At 40.9% G+C, this 19,431-nt stretch overlaps 1 protein-coding gene across 3 annotated transcripts in view; it reads left to right on the forward strand.

Moving 5' to 3' along the window:
• The first annotated feature begins 4,754 nt into the window (after positions 1 to 4,754).
• Positions 4,755 to 19,431, forward strand: part of RNF145 (ring finger protein 145) — a 47,803-nt gene continuing 33,126 nt past the window's right edge. The window contains exons 1-3 of one of the 3 annotated variants that reach the window (XM_050905325.1): positions 5,497 to 5,627; positions 6,403 to 6,438; positions 13,835 to 14,048. In XM_050905325.1, the coding sequence (XP_050761282.1) occupies positions 13,865 to 14,048 (184 nt within the window). In that variant the 5' untranslated portion in view covers positions 5,497 to 5,627; positions 6,403 to 6,438; positions 13,835 to 13,864. Of the gene's footprint in view, positions 4,881 to 5,496; positions 5,628 to 6,402; positions 6,439 to 13,834; positions 14,049 to 19,431 lie in introns of those variants that run through there. The other 2 variants (XM_050905324.1, XM_050905327.1) reach the window with 2 other exon arrangements.

Genomic DNA, 19,431 nt, shown 5'->3' on the forward strand with positions numbered 1-19,431 from the left:
TTGCAACTTTTTCCCCAATTGCTTTTTGGTTCAGAAAACTCATTTGCATATGCACCAGTCTCTCTACCCCACTTCTAAATTGAACCCATGTTAGGAAAAAATCTAGAGCAGAGCCCACTAGGAATAGAAGAATCCTTAAAATGCAGCTTGGTACCAGTGTATTTTAATCTGTTTTATGCTTTTTGGTTTCCCCTCTCGACTCTTTTTACTATTTCCTACAATACTTTCTTATTTATTACTTTCTCCCAGTCCTTTTTCCCTGTTTTATAATTTGTTCTAAGCAGGCGGTAAAAGCAATGATGTCTGAGAATGTCAAACTCTTCAAGTCTATACCATCCAAGTGGTTCCAGCCCAATGCAGATGTGTGTACAAGCCGCCTGTGCTGTTCATGACCACTTTAATACAACAGACAGCATGGTTTACTGGACACTGCCATCACTGTGCCCTAGAAATGTAGCATTTGAATGCAAGCTCTGATTCTGAGTCACTGTGTGACTCTGGGCAAAACACCGAGAACTGAATTTCCAGTGTTCAATAATGTGGTGTGCTTTAGTAGCTGGCAGCTCAGCTGGAGACATGGAAATGTCTCAAGTTTGAAATGAAACACATTTTCAAGTTATCACTAATACAGTAAGTCTCTGTCTCAGCTTCCTTATCAGTAAAGTGGAGGTTAGAATAATATTTATATAGTTTCTTTACAGGAGTTTTTTCAGGATTATTTAATTAATGTTGGTACTGTGAGAGGCTATAAATACTAGAGACTTGTACTAGTATACCATATGATTCTCCACTTTCTGAATGCAACTGTTATTCTTCTGTCACTATTCAGCCCAATTATTTTTATTTTATTTACTTCAATTCTTTGTATTCTAGATTATGCCCCACTGGCAAGGGATCTTGGGAGGGAACTGTGATGCTTTTGTTCGCCGAACAAAACCTGATTCATCACTTTCCTTACATCACCACCCAGCTCTCTAGCTTCTCAACACAGATTGGTATGGCTTTCCTTTAGGTAAGTTGTAAATCACAGCAGCTGTGATTTACAAATAAAGTGTTTGGAGTCAGCGCTCTCCAGTGTTACGTAAGTGGTAAAAATACATGTAATCATATGAGATATGTAATTATCAGAGATGCTGCAGAAGTGGTTTCCTGAAGAGAGTGAAAATAAATATGAAATTGAGAAACTGGAACTAGCGGAATTGCTAGAAAGAGCTCTGAAAAGCAGTGAGAATGAGAGGAAAATGAAGGTTGATGAGAAGCTAAGTGATGGGGAGAAATTTAGGAAATAGGGTCACAGACAGGGAAAAGGAGGGGAATTTCTGAGGTGGGGCTACGCAGTGAGAGTAGGCACATCAGAGAAAGAGATGCACTGGCTCTGTTGCTATTGTGCGACCCAGTAATGCTCCCAATTCCTGTGTCTGGGTATGTGTTTCTGCAGGAATTAAAGTTTATTTGTTCCTTTGTTTAGTGAATGGGATAAAATTGCAAGAAGAGAACACAAAGGCTTTGGGGGCTGGCTGCCATCAGTATTATAAGGCATACACGTGAGGCACCAAATTAGTTTTTGCAGGCAATCTTAATTTTTGCATTATTTAACTTTTGTCTGACTTTATGCAATATAACCTACTTGTTAAAAGATTCCTTTTCTTTTACATATGTATGTATGAGTATTTTTTGAAACAATGGCTTGTAAAAAAGCTTCAAATAAAACTGCCCATGTTATTGTCCACCTTAGGCATGCAATGTCCTTCCATGTCAGCGTATTTTGGTGCTCTTGATAATTCTTATGAGGGATTTTCCTTGTGAGCAGTTTGGGGTGCTGGCATTTGTCCATCCACATGGACAAATCAAGCTTCCACATTATCTGAGGTCTTTTGAAAGTTTTAATGAGATGTCACTATAGCGGCCCCCTTCAGTCCTCAGTTGCTGATCACTGAAAATTTGGAATCCAAATGCCTCTGTTAATAATGAGAGATAAACAATCATTGAATTCAGAATTCTTAGCCACCCAGTGTCAAATGCAGGAAAGGCTTTTAAAATTCCAGAGAAATGAAGTAGAAAGTTCAGGTGCTTTTAAAAAGACATGCCTGACAAGACAGTGGTAATGCCACATACCTGATCTGCCCATTAGAAAACCTGTGCTTTTGTGCAGGAACACATTTTCAGAATTAAATGCTGAGAGATGATAGAATGAAATAAAAGTGGGGTTCAGTTCCTATTGTTTGCTTGCAAACTGAAGCGAGAACTTTGGTGATTTGCTTTCATGATATAATTACTTCTAAAATAATAACAGAGATTTCCACTCCATCTCCTATAAATACCTGTCGCTGTGTACGGTTGTGAATAAGTATTTGTCTCTCTCTGCTGCTTGCTGTCTTTTTTCTCAGAAGCAGCACTGAAGACAGGCGGTAGGACTTACAGATCCTGCACCATTGCCCCTGGCCTCAGTCAGCATTGAACCAAGCCCACAAAGAACAGAAAAGGGGTGACTCATGACTTTTTTTCCATGTACGGCATGAGAAGACAAGCAGGCCCTAGAAATGAAGCTGAAATTCTTATGCCTTATATGACAGCTGGTTCGTACTCCTTGTGATAAGAAGTGGGGTACTGGCAAGTATTAGTGAACAGTGACGCAGTAGTGAGTAGGCTGAGCCAGGCAGAACAATGGGGTGGCTGGAGGCTGGTGAAGCCATTGTTTTCCCATGTTCTCTGCAGGAGTCTACGGTTTGGAGCAGTGCGTTTACCCCAGATACAACAAAAGAATTAGGTGATAGTGGCATGATTAATAAAAAGATGCATAAAACAAGAGCTGCAAGCCCTTGTCATGCAGGGACCTGTTAAGTGACAAAGGAGGAAACTAACTGCTTAGGAGAGAAACTCAGCGCATCAGAGAAGCCCTGTGCAGAAGGGTCTCTCTGATCCTTATAAGCCTGACCAGAGCACAAAGTGCTTATGAGTAATAATCACATCTATATGCATGTCCTTAGTTTGGCTGGACATGCATTTTTTTTTCCTAGAGAAGAATTACCGAGTTGAGGAATCCTTGCACGAACTGATAGCTTTAAACTAAAAGCTTTACAATAAAAAAGCCTGTTTTTTTTTTAAATAATGTTAAAATCTGAAGCTTGTGAAAAATTGTATCAGTCAATCAGCTGAGCTCCTCCATGGTGCCTGAACAAAGGCTTCCATGTGGGATAGCTCCGTCAGTTGTGCCATTTGGTCTCCTTTCTGCTGCGTTCTAGGCTGACCGGAGTTTGGGAGCAGACAGGACCAGTGTTAACACCAAATACAACCACCGGAGTATACAGCAGGGCAGAGCCCTACCACAGTTTTGATAAAAGTTAACACAGACATATTCAAACTACCTTTTTCTTCTGGTGTTTTGAAAACCTTTGGGTACTCGGACAAGGGTAATTTTGCAAAGCAGAATGTGGACAGACGCCCAAACCCCTTATTTTAATATCTCTACTTCATAGAGTTAAAGACATTGTGTTGAGTATACGCATTGTTAATACCTACATCTGTGAATGCTCCAGTTCTCATTAGAGATGGAAGGAAAAGAGCAATTAAGTTGGCTAGCCCAACCCCTGTGAACTACAGGATTTTCCAGTTCAGTGTATTCCCTCATTCCTCGCTGCAGCAAAGTTTTTTCATGTCCCAGACAACGTGGCTTTGTAATTTTTCAAACACTAAGGTAAAAAACATTACTTCTCTTGGGTCACAATTTTTTCCTTAGCACTTACGAATGCATGCTAGGGCCACACGACCTTTACAGAATGAGTAAATATTAGTGAGACTTTTCACGCAAGGGCTGTGAGCACAGACTGCGAAGCATGAGCTCTTGCACAGGGTGCTGTGCTGTGAGGGAGCTGCCCCTAGCACAGGTCTCCAGCTGAAAAATGACAATGCAGAAGAACAAAAAGTCCGGTATTTTTCTGGTTGATCTCACAACAGAGGTGACTACAGATTCTGCAGTACATCGCTGGAAAAAAACAGGGTCAACCTTAGTATTTTAAATTAATACAGCATTTTGTGTTCCACAAGGCCAGTAAAGAATCTTACTAAAACAGCAGAGCTGCCTTTTAAACATCTGCCCAGACACTACCTCAAATTTTGCTGACCGACTCTCGTGAGTCATCTTTCAGACTTGCAGCTGCCCCGACGAGTCCCTCCCGCGTCCCCGGGAGGATCCAAACCAAAACTAAAACCCTGGTCTCCCATCGGAATTTAAACCCAAACCTCTGCCGTTTCCGGGGGGGGAGGGAAAGGGTAACAGCGTGGCGAGAGGGCGGCTGGCGCCGCGCTGCCCCGGCCTTAAGAACAGAGTTCCGCGGACTGGCAGGGAGCCCTCTCCGCGGCGCGCAGCTGCGCGCAGCCTCCCCAGCCACATTCCTACGCCCAGAACGGCGCTTTCCATCCAGAACTGTGCTTCACACTCAAAAACCGCATTCTACTCTCTTCCCGCCGCCGCCCCCCCCCCCGCCCCGGGCACGTTTGCAGCCGCGGGCAGCGCGGGGGCGGAGGAGCCGCTCCGCGGGCGCGCAGCGCTCCCTACGCGACGCCCCGCCGCTCCAGCGCGGGCGGGCGCGCGCGCCGACGGCCCCCGGCGGGCGCGCGGGGCGGTGCTGCGGGAGGGGCGGGCGCATGCGCGGAGCGAGGCGGCGCGCAGGCAGCCGGGCCATGGCCGCCCGTCTGTGGGGCCGTGGGGTGTCGGCGCCCTGAGGCGGCGCGGCGCGGCCATGGTGCCTCGAGGAGCCGCTCTGCCGCCGGCCACCGAGCCGCCGCCGTCGCTGTGAGGCGCGGAGCCCCGCCGCGCCACCGGGGAGCAGGAGCAAGAGGAGGAGGCGGAGGAGGCGGCGGCGGCGACCCCGCGGGCCCAGGTGATTCCCCACCCGCCGCCTCAGACACGCGCGTGCCCCTCCCCCGCCCCTCAGGGCGTCGCGGGGGCCGAGGCGCCCCCCGCCCACCCCTTCCGCGCGCTTGCGGGGGCGTCCCGCCGCGCACCCCGCTGCTTGCACGCGTGTGCGTGTCCGCGCGTTTGTGTGGCGGGGCTTCCCCGACCTTTCCTGTGCGCAGCGCCCCCCTCCTCTCCTCCCTCTTCCTCCTCCTCCCGCCCCCCTCCTCCTCCTCCCGCCCCCCTCCTCCTCCTCCTCCTCCCCCCCCCCCCTTTCCTCCTCTCCCCCCTCCCTCTGCCAGCGCTGGCTTGCAGCGAGCTTTGCAGGGGGTTACTAGAGTTCAAAGGCGGCGGAGCTGCGCGGGGCCCGGGGAAGGATGCGAGGGGCTTTCTGCAGCGCCGGGGATGAATGCGAGAGTTTGGCCGGGCAGGCGGCGGGCAGGAAATAAGTCGCCGGTTGGGGGGTGTGCGTGGAGGGGGGCGGAGGGGGAGTCGTAGAGTTTGCACGCCCGTATGCGTGCGGACGTGTGCTCAGCCCGGCGGTGGAGCTTGACTCGGGCCCGGAGGATGAGGTGCTCGGTGCTGCAGTCGTGACCGAGGTGCTGGCTTCGCTGTGGAGGTTGCGGTGGTCCCCTCCCTTTCTGGGGTCTGGCTTTACCTTCTGGTTTCCGCAGCCGGCTGTAAATATCCCCTAACCCTTTTTCTGGCGGCCAGACGCTGCACGCCTTTACGGGTGAGACACAGAGCTGTGTCGTGTGCCTGGATTCAGGCGGTCAGGTGGGAAGGGGGGAGGCCCGGTTGTTCCCTCCTGGAGACGGGCCCTAAAGCATATGGTAGTGCTTATGTAAGAAGTAGAGTCTCGTAGCGTGAAGAACGGGGCTTTTTGTATCTTTCCTACTTATGTCATGTTAGTCGATTTTTTGAGAGCTTCTGTAGTCTTTTAAGGTAAGGTTTGTGATGAGAATTTTCACTTTTTTTCTGTGATCAAGAGTAGTTCTGTGTACTTAAGTACACTTGTGACAGATGGTCGCTCTTAGAGTGAGTCTTATCTTTTGATTGCACTACCTTTTTTGGGGGGTGTGGGGGGTCCTGGTGCATAAATAATGTGATTGGGAGAATAAAGTGGAAAAAAAGGTGGGTTTTTTTGTTTAATGCACATAAGTATCAGTAAACAAGGGAGAATAGTAGACATTATAGGCAAAAAATACCTTTTGTTTACCAGTGAAAAAGGAGATTTCTGTAACATGTTTGACTTATAAATATTAGCTGTTTGTGATCTCATTCAAAATACTTTTTTTTAAAGTCTGTAGGTGTTCCTGTATTCATTTCTTCTGCAATTTGTAGTACAAGAGTTTCTGTTAACTTGTTTTGTGGTCTTGGGACTTAGATACTTTTAGTTGTATTTGTGTTAGGGTTTTTTGTGTGTGTAATGCACCCTAGAGATCAAACTTGGGAGGGGAAGAAGGAAGTAATTTTTAATTACTCTCTTTAATCACTTTTGTTTGTAGGTTAATGAAGATAGATTGAAAAAAATATTTTTTAAGGTGAGAGCTGTTAAGCTATTGCACCCTGTAACTTTGGTTTACCTGTAACCTTGGCTTATTTTTGCCAGTTATCTTAAACAATGAGCTGCCTGTGGATGAGAAACTGTATCTTTTTGTTTCTAGTTAGCAGCTGATTACCATAGTTATTAAAACTGGTTTTTTGAGCCATAATGTCATGAAAGAATGTAATTAATTCCTGAACTCATTAGTTGTCTTTGTGACCACCATTATGTGGAAGGATTGTCAAAAATCTTAGAGAGCAACATAAGGTTGCTGCTTGTCCAAAATATGGGATTCATTCACCTTGTTTATATCAGTCTTATGAGGAGCTACTGATGTTAGAGCAACCTAATTACGATGGAGATATGAACTAAGCAACATGCTTGGAAGAAATACCGGGGAATTCCTTGCTTTCGAGATGACGGAAAGAGATTAGTATCTCACTGCGGTTCAGCAGCTGGAGTCCATGGTGCAGATGCAGAAAGGCACATCATGCCAATAAGATGTGAACGAACAGGCGTGTCGTGGAAAACTGTATAAGCCTGCTTAGTGTTTCATGTTGCACTCTCAAAAACATTCTCTAAGCTGTTTGCTAAACTTGAGTTGGTTTCCTCCTCTTCACACAGACATGCAGATAGCTTCTCTTTCAGTCCTCTGGAACAATTTGTGTGGTGATTTACTCTCCCTCTGAACCCATTTTTAGCTCCAAATATACCTGGCAACGTTTGATGTGCTTACAGAGTGGACACTTCACCGTCATTTTGCTTTTTAAGTGCATGTTCATGTCTAGCGCCTTCAATATGATTCAGACATTTGTGCCCATTTCCCTGCCTTTACTTTTATAACATTTCCTTTCATTTTAGAGAAGCCCTGCTGCTTTGTAATTAGTTGCGTACTTGAAAGGAACTTTTTGGTTGCATGTTTTAAAAGGGACTTTTCTAAGTATTTTCACCATTTGTTTGATATTACTGTTGTGCGAGTCTGGTACTGCAGGAAGCTAAGCTGCCTATTTCACAGGCCTGGAAGCTGATGCTCTCTATTTACATGACTCGAATAGCTAAGGCAGCAGCAGCAATAGAAACTTTATCAGTATTGACCTAGAGAAATCTTGAGAGTCTTATTTTATATTTTAACTTCTTACCAGTCAGGTAACTAGTTATTGGAATTTCAGGTTCTAAACATAGGCTGTGTCTGTATCTGAAATGGCTAAAAACTAAATGAGCAACTGTGGAGGATGAAATATATTTCATCCTGTCATGTAACTTCATCCTGGTAACACATTTGGGTTGCAGGTTTTTTTGTGAGGTTGGTGGGGTATGCCAGCTTTACTTGTGTGGCTGGTCTTCCTGTAGTCCAGCTCTCTGAGGTGGGTTGTCACAGACTGCATCATCTAGGGCTGTCATTAATGCTCTCTGTGCAGGTCCTCTGGATAGTCTGTCCTCTGCAGAGGCGCTTTGGGATTGCTGCCCAGATTTTCTCAGAATGTGCTGATACAAATGTGGTTAGGCAGGCTTGTAGGTGTAGGCTTGCAAACATGGCTGTGACGGCAAAAAAAAATGCTGAATAACTAGTTAATAAACCAAACCTTGGACTGACAAGAAACTGTAGAGTCAAAAAGGACGTCAGAGCAGTTCAGGTTGTTGATTCAATCTAGATTTTTTCTGAAGATTTTACTTAAAGGTATTATTAGTTATATTTTTATTTTAATGAATTAGATTCTTGTCTTTCAGGTGCCTAACTGAACTCAGCAAATCTGTGATCTAAAAAACAAGCAGCCCCTCTTAGTGTGACTGGGTTTAAACTGATGATATGCAGGCAGAGCGCTGATCCTGTAGGAATCCACAGAAAGATTTTGCTGCATACCTGGTGGATTTGTTAAACTTTATTAACATGTGTTAGTCCCCGAGTCAGTTCCCTGGTCTTACCTGCTCATTATGAAAAATAAAAGACACAGGATGTTTTACAGGCTGCCTATAAATAATACACTTGCTATATAATTGAGAGTGTACTGAAACTGCTCATAGTGTATCAATGTACTCCAGAAATAAATCTTTAAAGAAAACTTCAACTTCACAGCTCTATGATATGTATTCTCATTTCCTGAATTGATTTTCTTCTCCCTTATATAAAACTTGCTAGAAGTACTAAAAGTTGGAAATGTAGATTTTTTTTTTCTTCTGTACAGTTAACTGTACCCAGTTGTTTTTGTCCATTTTTAATATGCCTTTAACGTGAATGCATGTCCACTTAAGTCCCTATGAACAGATAAGAGGTTGACCTAATTTGTTTTGCAGTAAAAGTTTTTTTGCAAAGTATGTTATGTATTTGTTTGGAATGATAAACCTTAGCTGTGCCTCAGTTCACAACTGAATGAGTCTTGGGTGAGTAGGAATTTAGGAATTCATTTGTTTTCTAGGTAGAAATAACAGTTCTCCAGTCACGCCGCCGCAGCAGCTCTATAGCAATCCATATTGTTAGACCAGATTGGAAAAAAGGAAGAAAAGAATTTTGTTTATTCTTGTTAACTTCTTACATAGCAAGATCGAGTAGTCTGTTTGCCGACTGACTCTCTCTAAACCTTTAAATTGAAGGCTAAATACTCTCTGGTTATTACTTGGAATTACTGAACTGCTCTAGTGAACTACAAAAACTGAGTATTATTGGAAATACTGACTGGATCCTAATGACAGTGTTACCGTACACGTCTGCAATGTTTCACTGCTTTATTAGTGCACTTGGTATGCTCACTGTATCTGGCCTTCTCAGCAGAAATTTTTGAGTGCTGTCCTTGTTAGCCAATTGAAATGGTATGGGAGCAAGACATCTTTTGCTTTCCTTGCTGCTGACTGCATGGGGAAGAGCCATTTTGATGGATCGGTGACCCACATAATCGCTGGACTTCTAGTGGTTTTTTTTCCTACAGACTCACACAAGGAAATTCTTTTCTAAGTGCGTATCTGATAAACCTTTTCGTCCTGTTCCTTCCCTTTCCTTCTCTTTGTTTTCTCCCTCCCAAAGTGATGATATAAAGAGCTAAGTCTCTGAAGAATGGGATTCTTCCATACTTCAAATTCCTTTCTTTTTGCTCCCAAGAACAGGACAGGCATATAGAAGGAGGGGTTCTGGGGAGTGAGTGAATGCAACCCAGCTGGTGGGTCTAATTTTAGTTTTTGAACTGTGACACTGAACTTTTCTATAGTTACAGATAAGAGTTGTGTATTTTGTTTTGGGTTTTTTTTTCTTTTTTCTCTCTTCAAGATCTATCTAGCAAAGTTTACCCTATAGGAAAATAAAAGCTTTTCCTGGTGATGTTTTTAGTTTCAAAATGTATCACTGCAAAATAATTTGAAGTGGAAACTAGACTACAGATCAAAGTCTGCTTGTTAATGGCCGTATCCAAAGTAACTGGAATTTCGTAGATGTGAGGAACAGAAGTTGAAATTGTCTTTTATGGTTTCTAGTCAATCTTTCCGAGCATTTTAGGTTGTAATCCTGTAGGAGAATGAGCATCTTGTTCACAGATGTTAGGCTGAATGTTGCAGGATCAAGTCTGGTTTTGAAGTTCGGATCCCGACTGGTATTACTGTATCTTTCCATGGTGATTTTTGGTGGCAGTAGTATTAGAATAACACTTAAATTTGCAGATATTCCAACATATTTCTGTAACTATTAAGTAACTTTATAATTAATGCTTTTCTAAATGTAGAAACTCTACTCTGTTAATGTAATTTTGCACCTGTTTGGGTAAATGGATGCAGATTTTGTGCGGCCTCTTGTACTGCTTTACCAGTGAGTATTTTCTGCCTGTGATGTGATAGATTTATATTTATGTTGGTGCATAAACAACAGTTACACTGGTTTAAGTAGCATAATTCACAGCTTCAGCTGAAATGGTAAAATTTTATGTGATGACAAAACCTCAGAAAGAAAATTCTATTAAAGGGAAAATGTGTGTTATCTTTGAGGTTTTTTTTGAGTTTACTGCTAATCTGTTCTGCTAATGGAATGAGTTGGGGCAGACTTGTGATAGTTGTCTCTCTTTTCTTTTTTCTTTTTCTTTTTTTTTTTTTTAAAAATTGTGTTTTGCTAATTCTACTGTTTGCTTTAAAGCTAACCAGGGATATGCTTTTGACAAAATGGGTATGTCAGGTGAGGGAGGGATTTTTGAAAAGTACTGTGTTGTTAGAAAACAAAAATGTTTCCATGACCATTAATCAGTTATGATGGGAAATTTTTAAAAGGTCGTTTTGGTCAAATAGCACAACTGTGCTGGACTCACTTCGGATGTGAAGTATGAAGTTCTTCCTAAGAGTGTTCTTTTTCTTATCCTGATTTGAAACAGGGAGATGTTTGAAATCATGGGAAGAAAATTTTGAAACACAAACTAGTGGCTTCCCAGTCCTGTTCTTAAGTCCTTTTTTTGGCTATGTACAACAGTGACCTATTTTTCTCTAACGTCTGAGCATCCAGCAACTCTTGTCATCATCATTTATCTGAAGGTTTTAGAGGTTTAATGTTGTGGTGGTTTTTTTTGTTTTTTGTTTGTTTTTACACCAATCAAAATAATGTATTGTGAGAGCTCTTTACAATATAATGAGCTTAGAGCAATGGACTTTGTTGCTTGCCTGTATTATGTTCTGTTAGGACTTGGCAGCAATTACAACTGAGGCTTTATTTAACACATCCGCATTTCTAGCGGAGTTAATTTTAAAAGGTTTCTTATTAGTATTGGATGCTTTGTCAGTCAGTGACAGACTATGCTGCAGAGTTGCAGTGGCTGCTTCTCATGGCCTGTCCATTGCGACATATTGTGGTTTTCAAAGTTTGTTTTGCTTTTGTTTTAACAGGGCTTGAAATTTAGATGGTTTTCTTAGGTGATATAAATGCTGCACTTTTCAGTTCTCTTACGTTCTCAGGTATGTGTGTATGAATTCAGGAGGCAAAATTTTTCAGCTTAATTTGGGTGTGCTGAACCTCAATTAACTTTCAGTATTAGAAGTCGTCCACAGAATTCTGCATTTGGGGTAATTAAGGAAGGTGAAAGCTGAAGTGAAAATTTCCTTCTTGTCCTACATGTTTGGTTGTTGTTGATGACTGGAAAAGGTTTGACAGTTACGAGAATGTCATAAAAATACCCATGTAAAGTGACAACAAGCACCTGATTTCAGATGACAGAGTGAAAACCTGTAAGTCAGTTCCCACCCACCTCTAAGCCCTGATCTATGTGGAAAAGTAACCTAGCAAAAAAACAGGAGGCAGTTTAATTTCAAAGTTTTAATTAATTTTGCGAACTTGGCAAAACCAAAGATTTTTGAAAATTCCAGGACATATTTTAAACATTTTGATATGAATTATTTACGCTGTGTGCCAAGCATAGGCTTGTATTTCAGTACACAGCCTAGAGAAACCCTTTGTATACAATCTGAGTAGCTCCCAAGTTTTGTTTGTACGATACCATACGTTTAAACTCCATCTTTTATTCACACTAAATGTTGACTGCTAGTATTCTGTAGTAGCTGCTTGGGCAATGGTTTTGGTTGTTCATTCTAAATATCTGTAGTCTTCTGGCTGACCTTTTAATTCGTTTTGGGAAGCATTGTGAAATGCTGGTGGTGTGTGGGATGCCCGAGGTAGCGGGGAGGCGCTTCCTGTGCGAGGGGAAGGATGTGCTGTCTTTGGGGTTTGTAGAGCTGTTGCAAGAGCTCCATAAAAAGTGCTTGCTTTTACGTAACTTGAAAAGTTAGACTGTGGGCTAGATGATGATAAGCAGCAGCCCTGTAACCTGTGGTTTACTGAGCCAAATCTCAGTTTTGATCTGTTCTGACTTCTTAAGCTGGATTAATTTTATGTCATCGTGCCTTGACAAGTGTTAGTGTAGCTTTAGGTGTGCACATGAACAGTGTATGGTAGCATCTTGGCCATGGCAACACAAATAAAACTTGACATGAGGATTGTGTGTGTGTGTTCCCATACAAGAAGGAAGATCTTTGTTTGTTTGTTTGTTTCTGTATATTAGCATGGTTTCATTTCATGCTGTACTTCCATGTTGACTTGATAGTATAAAACTTGCACAATTGCAAAAACTTTTAAAACTTACACAAGGACAGTATGAATGAAGTCCTGTAAAACTTTATTTATTAAATAAAGGTGCAGTTCCAAGTGCAGATTTTTCTGTTTCTTTAGTCAGGATGCAGTTCTTTCCACTTGTCCCCCTAATGATTGGGAGCTTTTTCTTAAATCTGACCTCGTCTGGGGACTGATCGTGCTACAGGTGATTGTTTTTACTTGTTTGAATGGCTGCTTGTGGATAAAAACTTGCTGGATCATCCCTACCTTGGCCTCGAATACTTCAACTGCACTTCTCTAATACAGTGTATATAATTGGTGGCTCACAAATACGGCCTGGGGTGAATGCTGTTCCTAGGGTGGGCAGGTGGCATGTGGTAAAAACAGCACATTTCATTTAGGAGCAACTGTCAGTCTCAGCTGAAGGCAGTGCTCTGACACATGTGGAAACTGATCCTTTTGCTCTTTAAAATGGTCCTGTTGGTGACTAGATCTCTTTTGAGATGCTGTTGTGGACCAGCATTTTTTTCCTGTTTAAAAAAAAAAACAACCCGCCCTTCATTGTCTTACATCATCCATCTTCTCTGATCACAAGCTCCAAAATTAAATTACCTTCTAGTACTCTGGAGTGAGGATATGGTCTTTTGTTTGTATGATTCCTTGTGGTGAATTACATTAAAATGAGTAGAACAGTTGGATTATTGGTCCTAATCTTCAAAACCCCCAGCCCTAAAATTGAATAAATATATAAATTCATAGATGTTAATGAATGCTATAGATGATTTTTTAAAAAATCTTAGATATTGGAAAATTATTTATTTGAATTTGCATTGTGGAAGTGAATCTAAAATGTTTTAAGAACTATTTTAGTTGGTGGTTATTTCATTTGAGAGGCATAGAAATAGTGTAAAGCTAAGTGGAGGTAGTGTCTCAATTTTGTTGGTGTTTGCTTTCTAAAGCTTATCGTGTTAATGTTTATGTAGTACCTAATACATCGGGGTCTTTTGGTTGGCGTCTTGGATGCTAAATTAGTGCAAATAAGAATGAGGGTTTATTCGGTGCACACCTTTTGACCATTTTTATGTCATTAACCTGCCCCCGCCCCCCACCCTCCCCATTTTACCGTATCACCGTGGAAAAATTGCTAGCAAATTGACCTTTATATAGCAAAAATAGAAGCTATCCTGTCTGGATTTGAATTTAACTCAGTTGATTCATTCAGTCATTTGTGGCCACACAGGAAGCCCCATTCATATGATCACAAAGCCTAATAGCTGTTTGTACAGTGAGATTGATCTGATTACTCTTCTCTGTCTTGTGCTATTTACAGTCTGCTGCCAATTCACAGAAAGGGAAGAGAATGGCTGCAAAGGAGAAGTTGGAGGCAGTATTAAATGTGGCCCTAAGGGTCCCAAGCATCATGCTGTTAGATGTCTTGTACAGATGGGATGTCAGCTCATTCTTCCAGCAGATCCAAAGAAGTAGCCTGCACAACAACCCTCTCTTCCAGTACAAGTACTTGGCCCTTAATATGCATTATGTGGGTAAGTGTACATGTATTCAAGAGAAAACACTACTGTAGTAAATACTGTTTTGCTTACTACAAGAATTTTAAGAATTTGGTAATAGCATGATAATATATTGATTACAACAAACAGCACAATAATATATTCATTACACTTCTGCTTAAGGGACTGTTTATGTTAGCAGTAAAGAAATCCTGTCTAGGGTCTTCTACTGAACTTTGTTACGTAGTCTTGATATGTAAATAGAGTAAACCTGGTGTCTGGAAACATGATTGATGCCCTGAAAGAATAGCACAGGGACTTTGGTCTGACTGATGAGAAAGCTGCTGTGAAATGCTGTGCAGACAAGAAGTATTGTAACTTACATCATTGGCATTAAACAAGAGACTAGGGAAAAGGCTGCCTAGTTTGGACTGTGACCACAGCACCAGAAGGTTACCTTTCACTGCTGCATGGATATGGCTCTTCAGTTTACAACCTTATGAACAATATATGTGCTGTGAGTGGATTAGAGCAGGTAACAAGTCCTTGTGTTGCAGATAAATGGACAAAATTACTAACACAGCTCAGGGAGCTGAGGTTTGAACCTTGGCCTGCAAGTCTAGCTCTGGAATGCTAGACATTTGTTTTTAGGAGATGAAAGGATTGATGTTCTGGGACCTGCTCTCCAGGTGGGGGTGTGATTCATCTAGTGACTGCACATGGGGTTAATTAGGGATTGGATTCAGGCTGTTGAGGTTGATAGCCAATGATGATCTGCCTGAGTACTGCCTAGCTTGGAGAGAAATGGCTAGCATATCATTTTCCCACTCTGCAGTCTTTCTTCCTTGTAGATGGCTTTGGAGGATAAAGATGTACTGCAGTCAGCTGAAGGAAACACCCTTTAGTTAAGTAGTTAGAGGACTGTGGTTTTTTGAAGTAGCATGTCCAGGCTTTTAATTCTGACTGCGTAAGTGTTGGCATGTGACTTTTCTTTTTTGATCTATTAAATGTCTGTTGTCTGGAAATAAATATTTACTGCCATTAAAAACACATGTGGCTTTCTTTTTTATGGCTCCACTATCCTCATGCTGGGATAGCAATGTACTTTTAGTGCAAAAAGCTGGTGTTATATGCCCTTTTCATATGTTTGTTGGGGAGAGTACTTGTTTGTTGCTGGTGAATGTGACACAGGACTGTGGTGGCATGTAACTACAGCTGGCTTTCTCATGCACTTGTATGCACTCAAGTACTTTTTAGGAATTAGTTTATCAGATCAGTTTCTGATACAGAACTAACAGTTGTGCAGTAGGCTATCAAGATGTCAGTGGGTAATTTCCAGCTGTGACATAGCCCCTCTTTATAGTCATTTGATAACCTTGTCCTCGCTTAAGTATGTTGAGATACACCAATAAAAAGTGCTACAGAGAGGGTAGGTATTGTTACCAAAGTATTTCTCACCTGGATGCTATTTTAGTGCTAAACCAGTGGATTCTGACTTTGTGCTCCTCATACAAATGGTGCTTTTGTGCTAGTGCACAATCACTCAGCAGTTCTTTTACTTTTTGCTTTTACAGTATTGAGTGTCTGTACTTTTACTGCTCCAACTGGTAGTTGCTGATCAAGAAGGGCTTCTAAATCGTCAAACAAGTTGCCTGTTTTAAAAGATTTTCAGACAATTTTCAGTGACAAAACTTTGCTAGTACTTTTCAAATAAAGTTGATTTGTTTCAGTTCCTTGGTTGTTGTTTTTTTTAAGCTGTGTCAGTGTGAGGCTGGGCTAAATCAATTTGCATGCCTACATGAGATTTCATATAGATTTAACTGCATCAGTTTACAGTATAACCTTAATTAAAATGATGTAGCAAAATATATAAATTGGATTCGTAAGGAAAACAAAGTACTTTTCCACCAGTTTGGGAAATTAAGCTTCTTTGAAGATATGTTGGGGGAAATTAACTGCCAGTGTGTGATTTAAATAACTTACCGTGGATATGTTTCAACATGCTAATCTGCTTTATTTAGGAAAAAAATCTTCTGTTCATATTTGCAGTTAGGAAACACAGTATCAGCAAATGCTGTTGCAGCTTTGCAATATCAAACAATTGCTGAATTTCTTATATAGGCAGTATAAGGTACCATATCATAGAAGTGCTTCTAGCAGCTTAGGAAATTGGGTGCATCTATCTTGGGCAGATGCTCAAGGAACGATTTGATTAGAGAGCCATAAAATCAATAAACTCAAGCAATCTAGATATTGTGAACCTTTTCCCGGAACTAAGGATCCAAAGTTGGAAATTTGCTCAGAACTGGGGGTTACCAGGAATATCTTTTCTGTTTAAATGCACTCGTTTTCTTCCATCCATTTGACTTAAAGTTTGAAAAGCCAATTGTTTTTGATCAGTGAAGTGATGTATGTTACAGTGTGATTCACATTCCAGTGAGCAGTACTGGGAATATAATAAAAGCCTCTAGGATGCAATTTGTCCTTTGATACAGCCTTTCCCTTTCATATCTTTTCATGAAACAGCCCTTATCTGCTTTAGTGAAGGAAAATTCAGTCCTGATAACCACTGAACCGCAAGTTCAGCTGCATGAAATTTAACTAATATGCATAAAGCAATGCAAACAGCAGAGATAAATTTCTGGTTAGAATTGGTGAATGTAAACAGATTAATTTCATATAGGAAAAACTGCCAAGTAATTGTTTATGAACTTTATCTGTCAAATGGCACTGTGGTTACTGTTTCCGCAGGTATAAAAGGCTTGTGAATGGCCTGCGGTAGTCTTCAACGTGCACTTTAGCTCTTGTGTATAAATTTTGTGTTAGGTTGTTTTATTTCATAATACTGTTTTTCTGCATCTGAATTATCTTCTAGAATCACCATTAAAACTGTTTTTCACTTCTGAAAACTTTCCTAGGTTTGTCAAGTGTGCTTAAAAAGACAAACATCAAACTTAGTTAAGCAACAATTTGGGAATGTCTTTGGCTGGAAAGTGTTTGTTCTGTGTGTGTGGAAATTCATAGTTGATGGTCATAGGATCACCTCAAGCTTAAAACTTGATTGATCACAGCCAGTATCTTTCTGGAAGTACTTTTGGTACATCTTACAGGACATTTGCCAGATAATTTATTGAAAACTTAATTTAAAATTGCTAGAGGCTTGGGATGGAAAGGAGTTGACCTGTGTACTTGATTGTTATTTTTTTTTAGTTTGCCATATCTACTGGATAGCTGTAAAAACGGGTAAGAACTGGATAAAATGGGGTTGCAACCCGAATTCAGGTGCACATAGTAGTGATACTCAACCAGAAATTATATTAACAATAGTAAAAATTCTTTTGCCCTCTAAAAGGAGTCACGTGGAAGGTTTGGTTCTATAATCTGGCTCTTTCATGCCATCTGTTTAAATACAATTATATATATATACACATATATATTTTTTTTCTTTTAAGAGTATTGAAAAATCCTGAATTATAAGACTTATTTGCAAATGTGACCTGTGAATGAAAGTTCATTCTGTAGTTCTTCCGGAGTGTTTAGGGGAGTGTCTTGTCAATAAGCACTACTGTCCCAGAACTCCTTCCCAAATACTCCAAGTCATCCTATTTAACTTTTTTGGTAACCCATCCAGACAGTCTGGCTGAAGAGTAGCATACGATAAATTTGCGTGCAGTGTGCTGTATTACCAGATACAATTCTGATGGTTGATATGCTGTCTGTTACCAGGTAGAAGGATCTGGGGGGAAAGAAGCTTAGAAAGCAAACCAACTTTTTTGTCCACAACTGTTATAGGTATCATGTGGTTTTATTAAAATTTCATTAAAATAATTTTGTATAAATTTAAAATAGCCTCTCCTTCAGGAAAGACCTGTGCTAACTAAAATGGCTTTTATATCAAACCTCTATGTAGGGTAGACTAGCGCACTCTGCTACTGCCAGACTTCAGTGTTTTCTTCCGCACTGTAGAGTAGCTCTGAGAAGACAGTCACTTTTTTTTCATTCTTTTGATGAAGAAGGTGGAAACAGTTGAAACCACATAATTTCCTCCTGTGAAGGGCAAAGCAATGCTATTTGTGCTAACTGGTAAATACTCTGAGCTAGATGGGAAGAGGAGAGTCATGACCTTAACCTGTAATCATAGTCAGACTTGGGATTTAAGTCACTGTCACACTAGAGGCACAGAATTGCACTAAATACATAGTGTTTTCTTACCTAAGAATAAAAATAAGAGCAGTTTTCTATCTTAAACTATGTTCTTTGTCATTACAAAAAAGAAATTCTCGAGGAAAAAAGGAATCTTTAAATACTTGGAATAGGTGGTAGGTGTGTCACCTTTCACAACCCTGTTTGTAATCACAGTTTCTTGAACTGTGCGGTTAATACCTTAATCACTTGGTCACATCACTTGCTAGGTGTGAACTACTTGTTATGAATACTGCCTTTAAAAAGAGGGGCTTGAGGGAGGAGAAACCTTCTGAACTTACTGCCATCATGTGTTTGCTCATTGCTCTCTACTTTGGTCTGCCCACTTTTCTTTAAGCTCTTGTGCATTAATTAGATCTTTTATTTGGATTGCTTTTTTGTGGTGCCTTTTCTCTTAGGAGGAAAGATGCAGTACTCTGATACAAACACAATGAGAAATGCGATGTGAAGCTTCAGTGTGAGAAGAAGGAAGCAGTCAGTTCATCCCAGAAACAAATTTCCCAAAATTGTGAGAAGAGGATGCATGACTAAATGTGTAAATGCAGTTAATGCATACAAAGATGAGGTGCTGCTCAGCTTTAGCATCTCTGGGTTTGCTGTCCCATGTCTTCTGTCTCCCTCCTGCCAGCAGCATTTAGATAAATGGGTGGTAGAACTATTTTCTGAGTGTTACTATTTTAAAATGTAGCAATTTTTAACCAAATGCAGTTTTATGACATGGACTTAGTCTTTATTTCTTAAAAAAATTATTTGCTATGTCTTCATATTCTCTTCTTGGATAAAATGCAGTGTATGATGCAGTTGATAGACACAGAAGAGGGTAGAGAGTACGCCGTGCTCAAAATATAGCATACTCTTTTTTTTTTTTTTTCTCTTTCTGACTCTAGAGACTGCTGATTCTATACTGCTTCCTTAGTGTCGTAGGCTTTTACTAAGCAGCTTTCTCAGCATATGGATACTTTCAGGTAACTTCTCTGTATATGGTATCTCTTTTTGGCAACCTATATCACTTTTTATTTTAAAAAATCCCAAACAAAAACCCAATAGCAGCTTGCTTGAAAGGAGACACTTAAAATTGTGAGGTTCAGTTGACTCTGAGTACCAGTCTAGTAACAACATGGCAATTTGTGTTCATAATTTAGAATACATTGTGACTGTTTATATTTTTACGGTTCCACTTCTGTGTTCTTTTCCAGTACTCTTGAAGTTCTCCATG

The sequence above is a fragment of the Gymnogyps californianus genome, chromosome 14 (genome assembly GCF_018139145.2).
Source record: "Gymnogyps californianus isolate 813 chromosome 14, ASM1813914v2, whole genome shotgun sequence".
Taxonomy (NCBI): domain Eukaryota; kingdom Metazoa; phylum Chordata; class Aves; order Accipitriformes; family Cathartidae; genus Gymnogyps; species Gymnogyps californianus.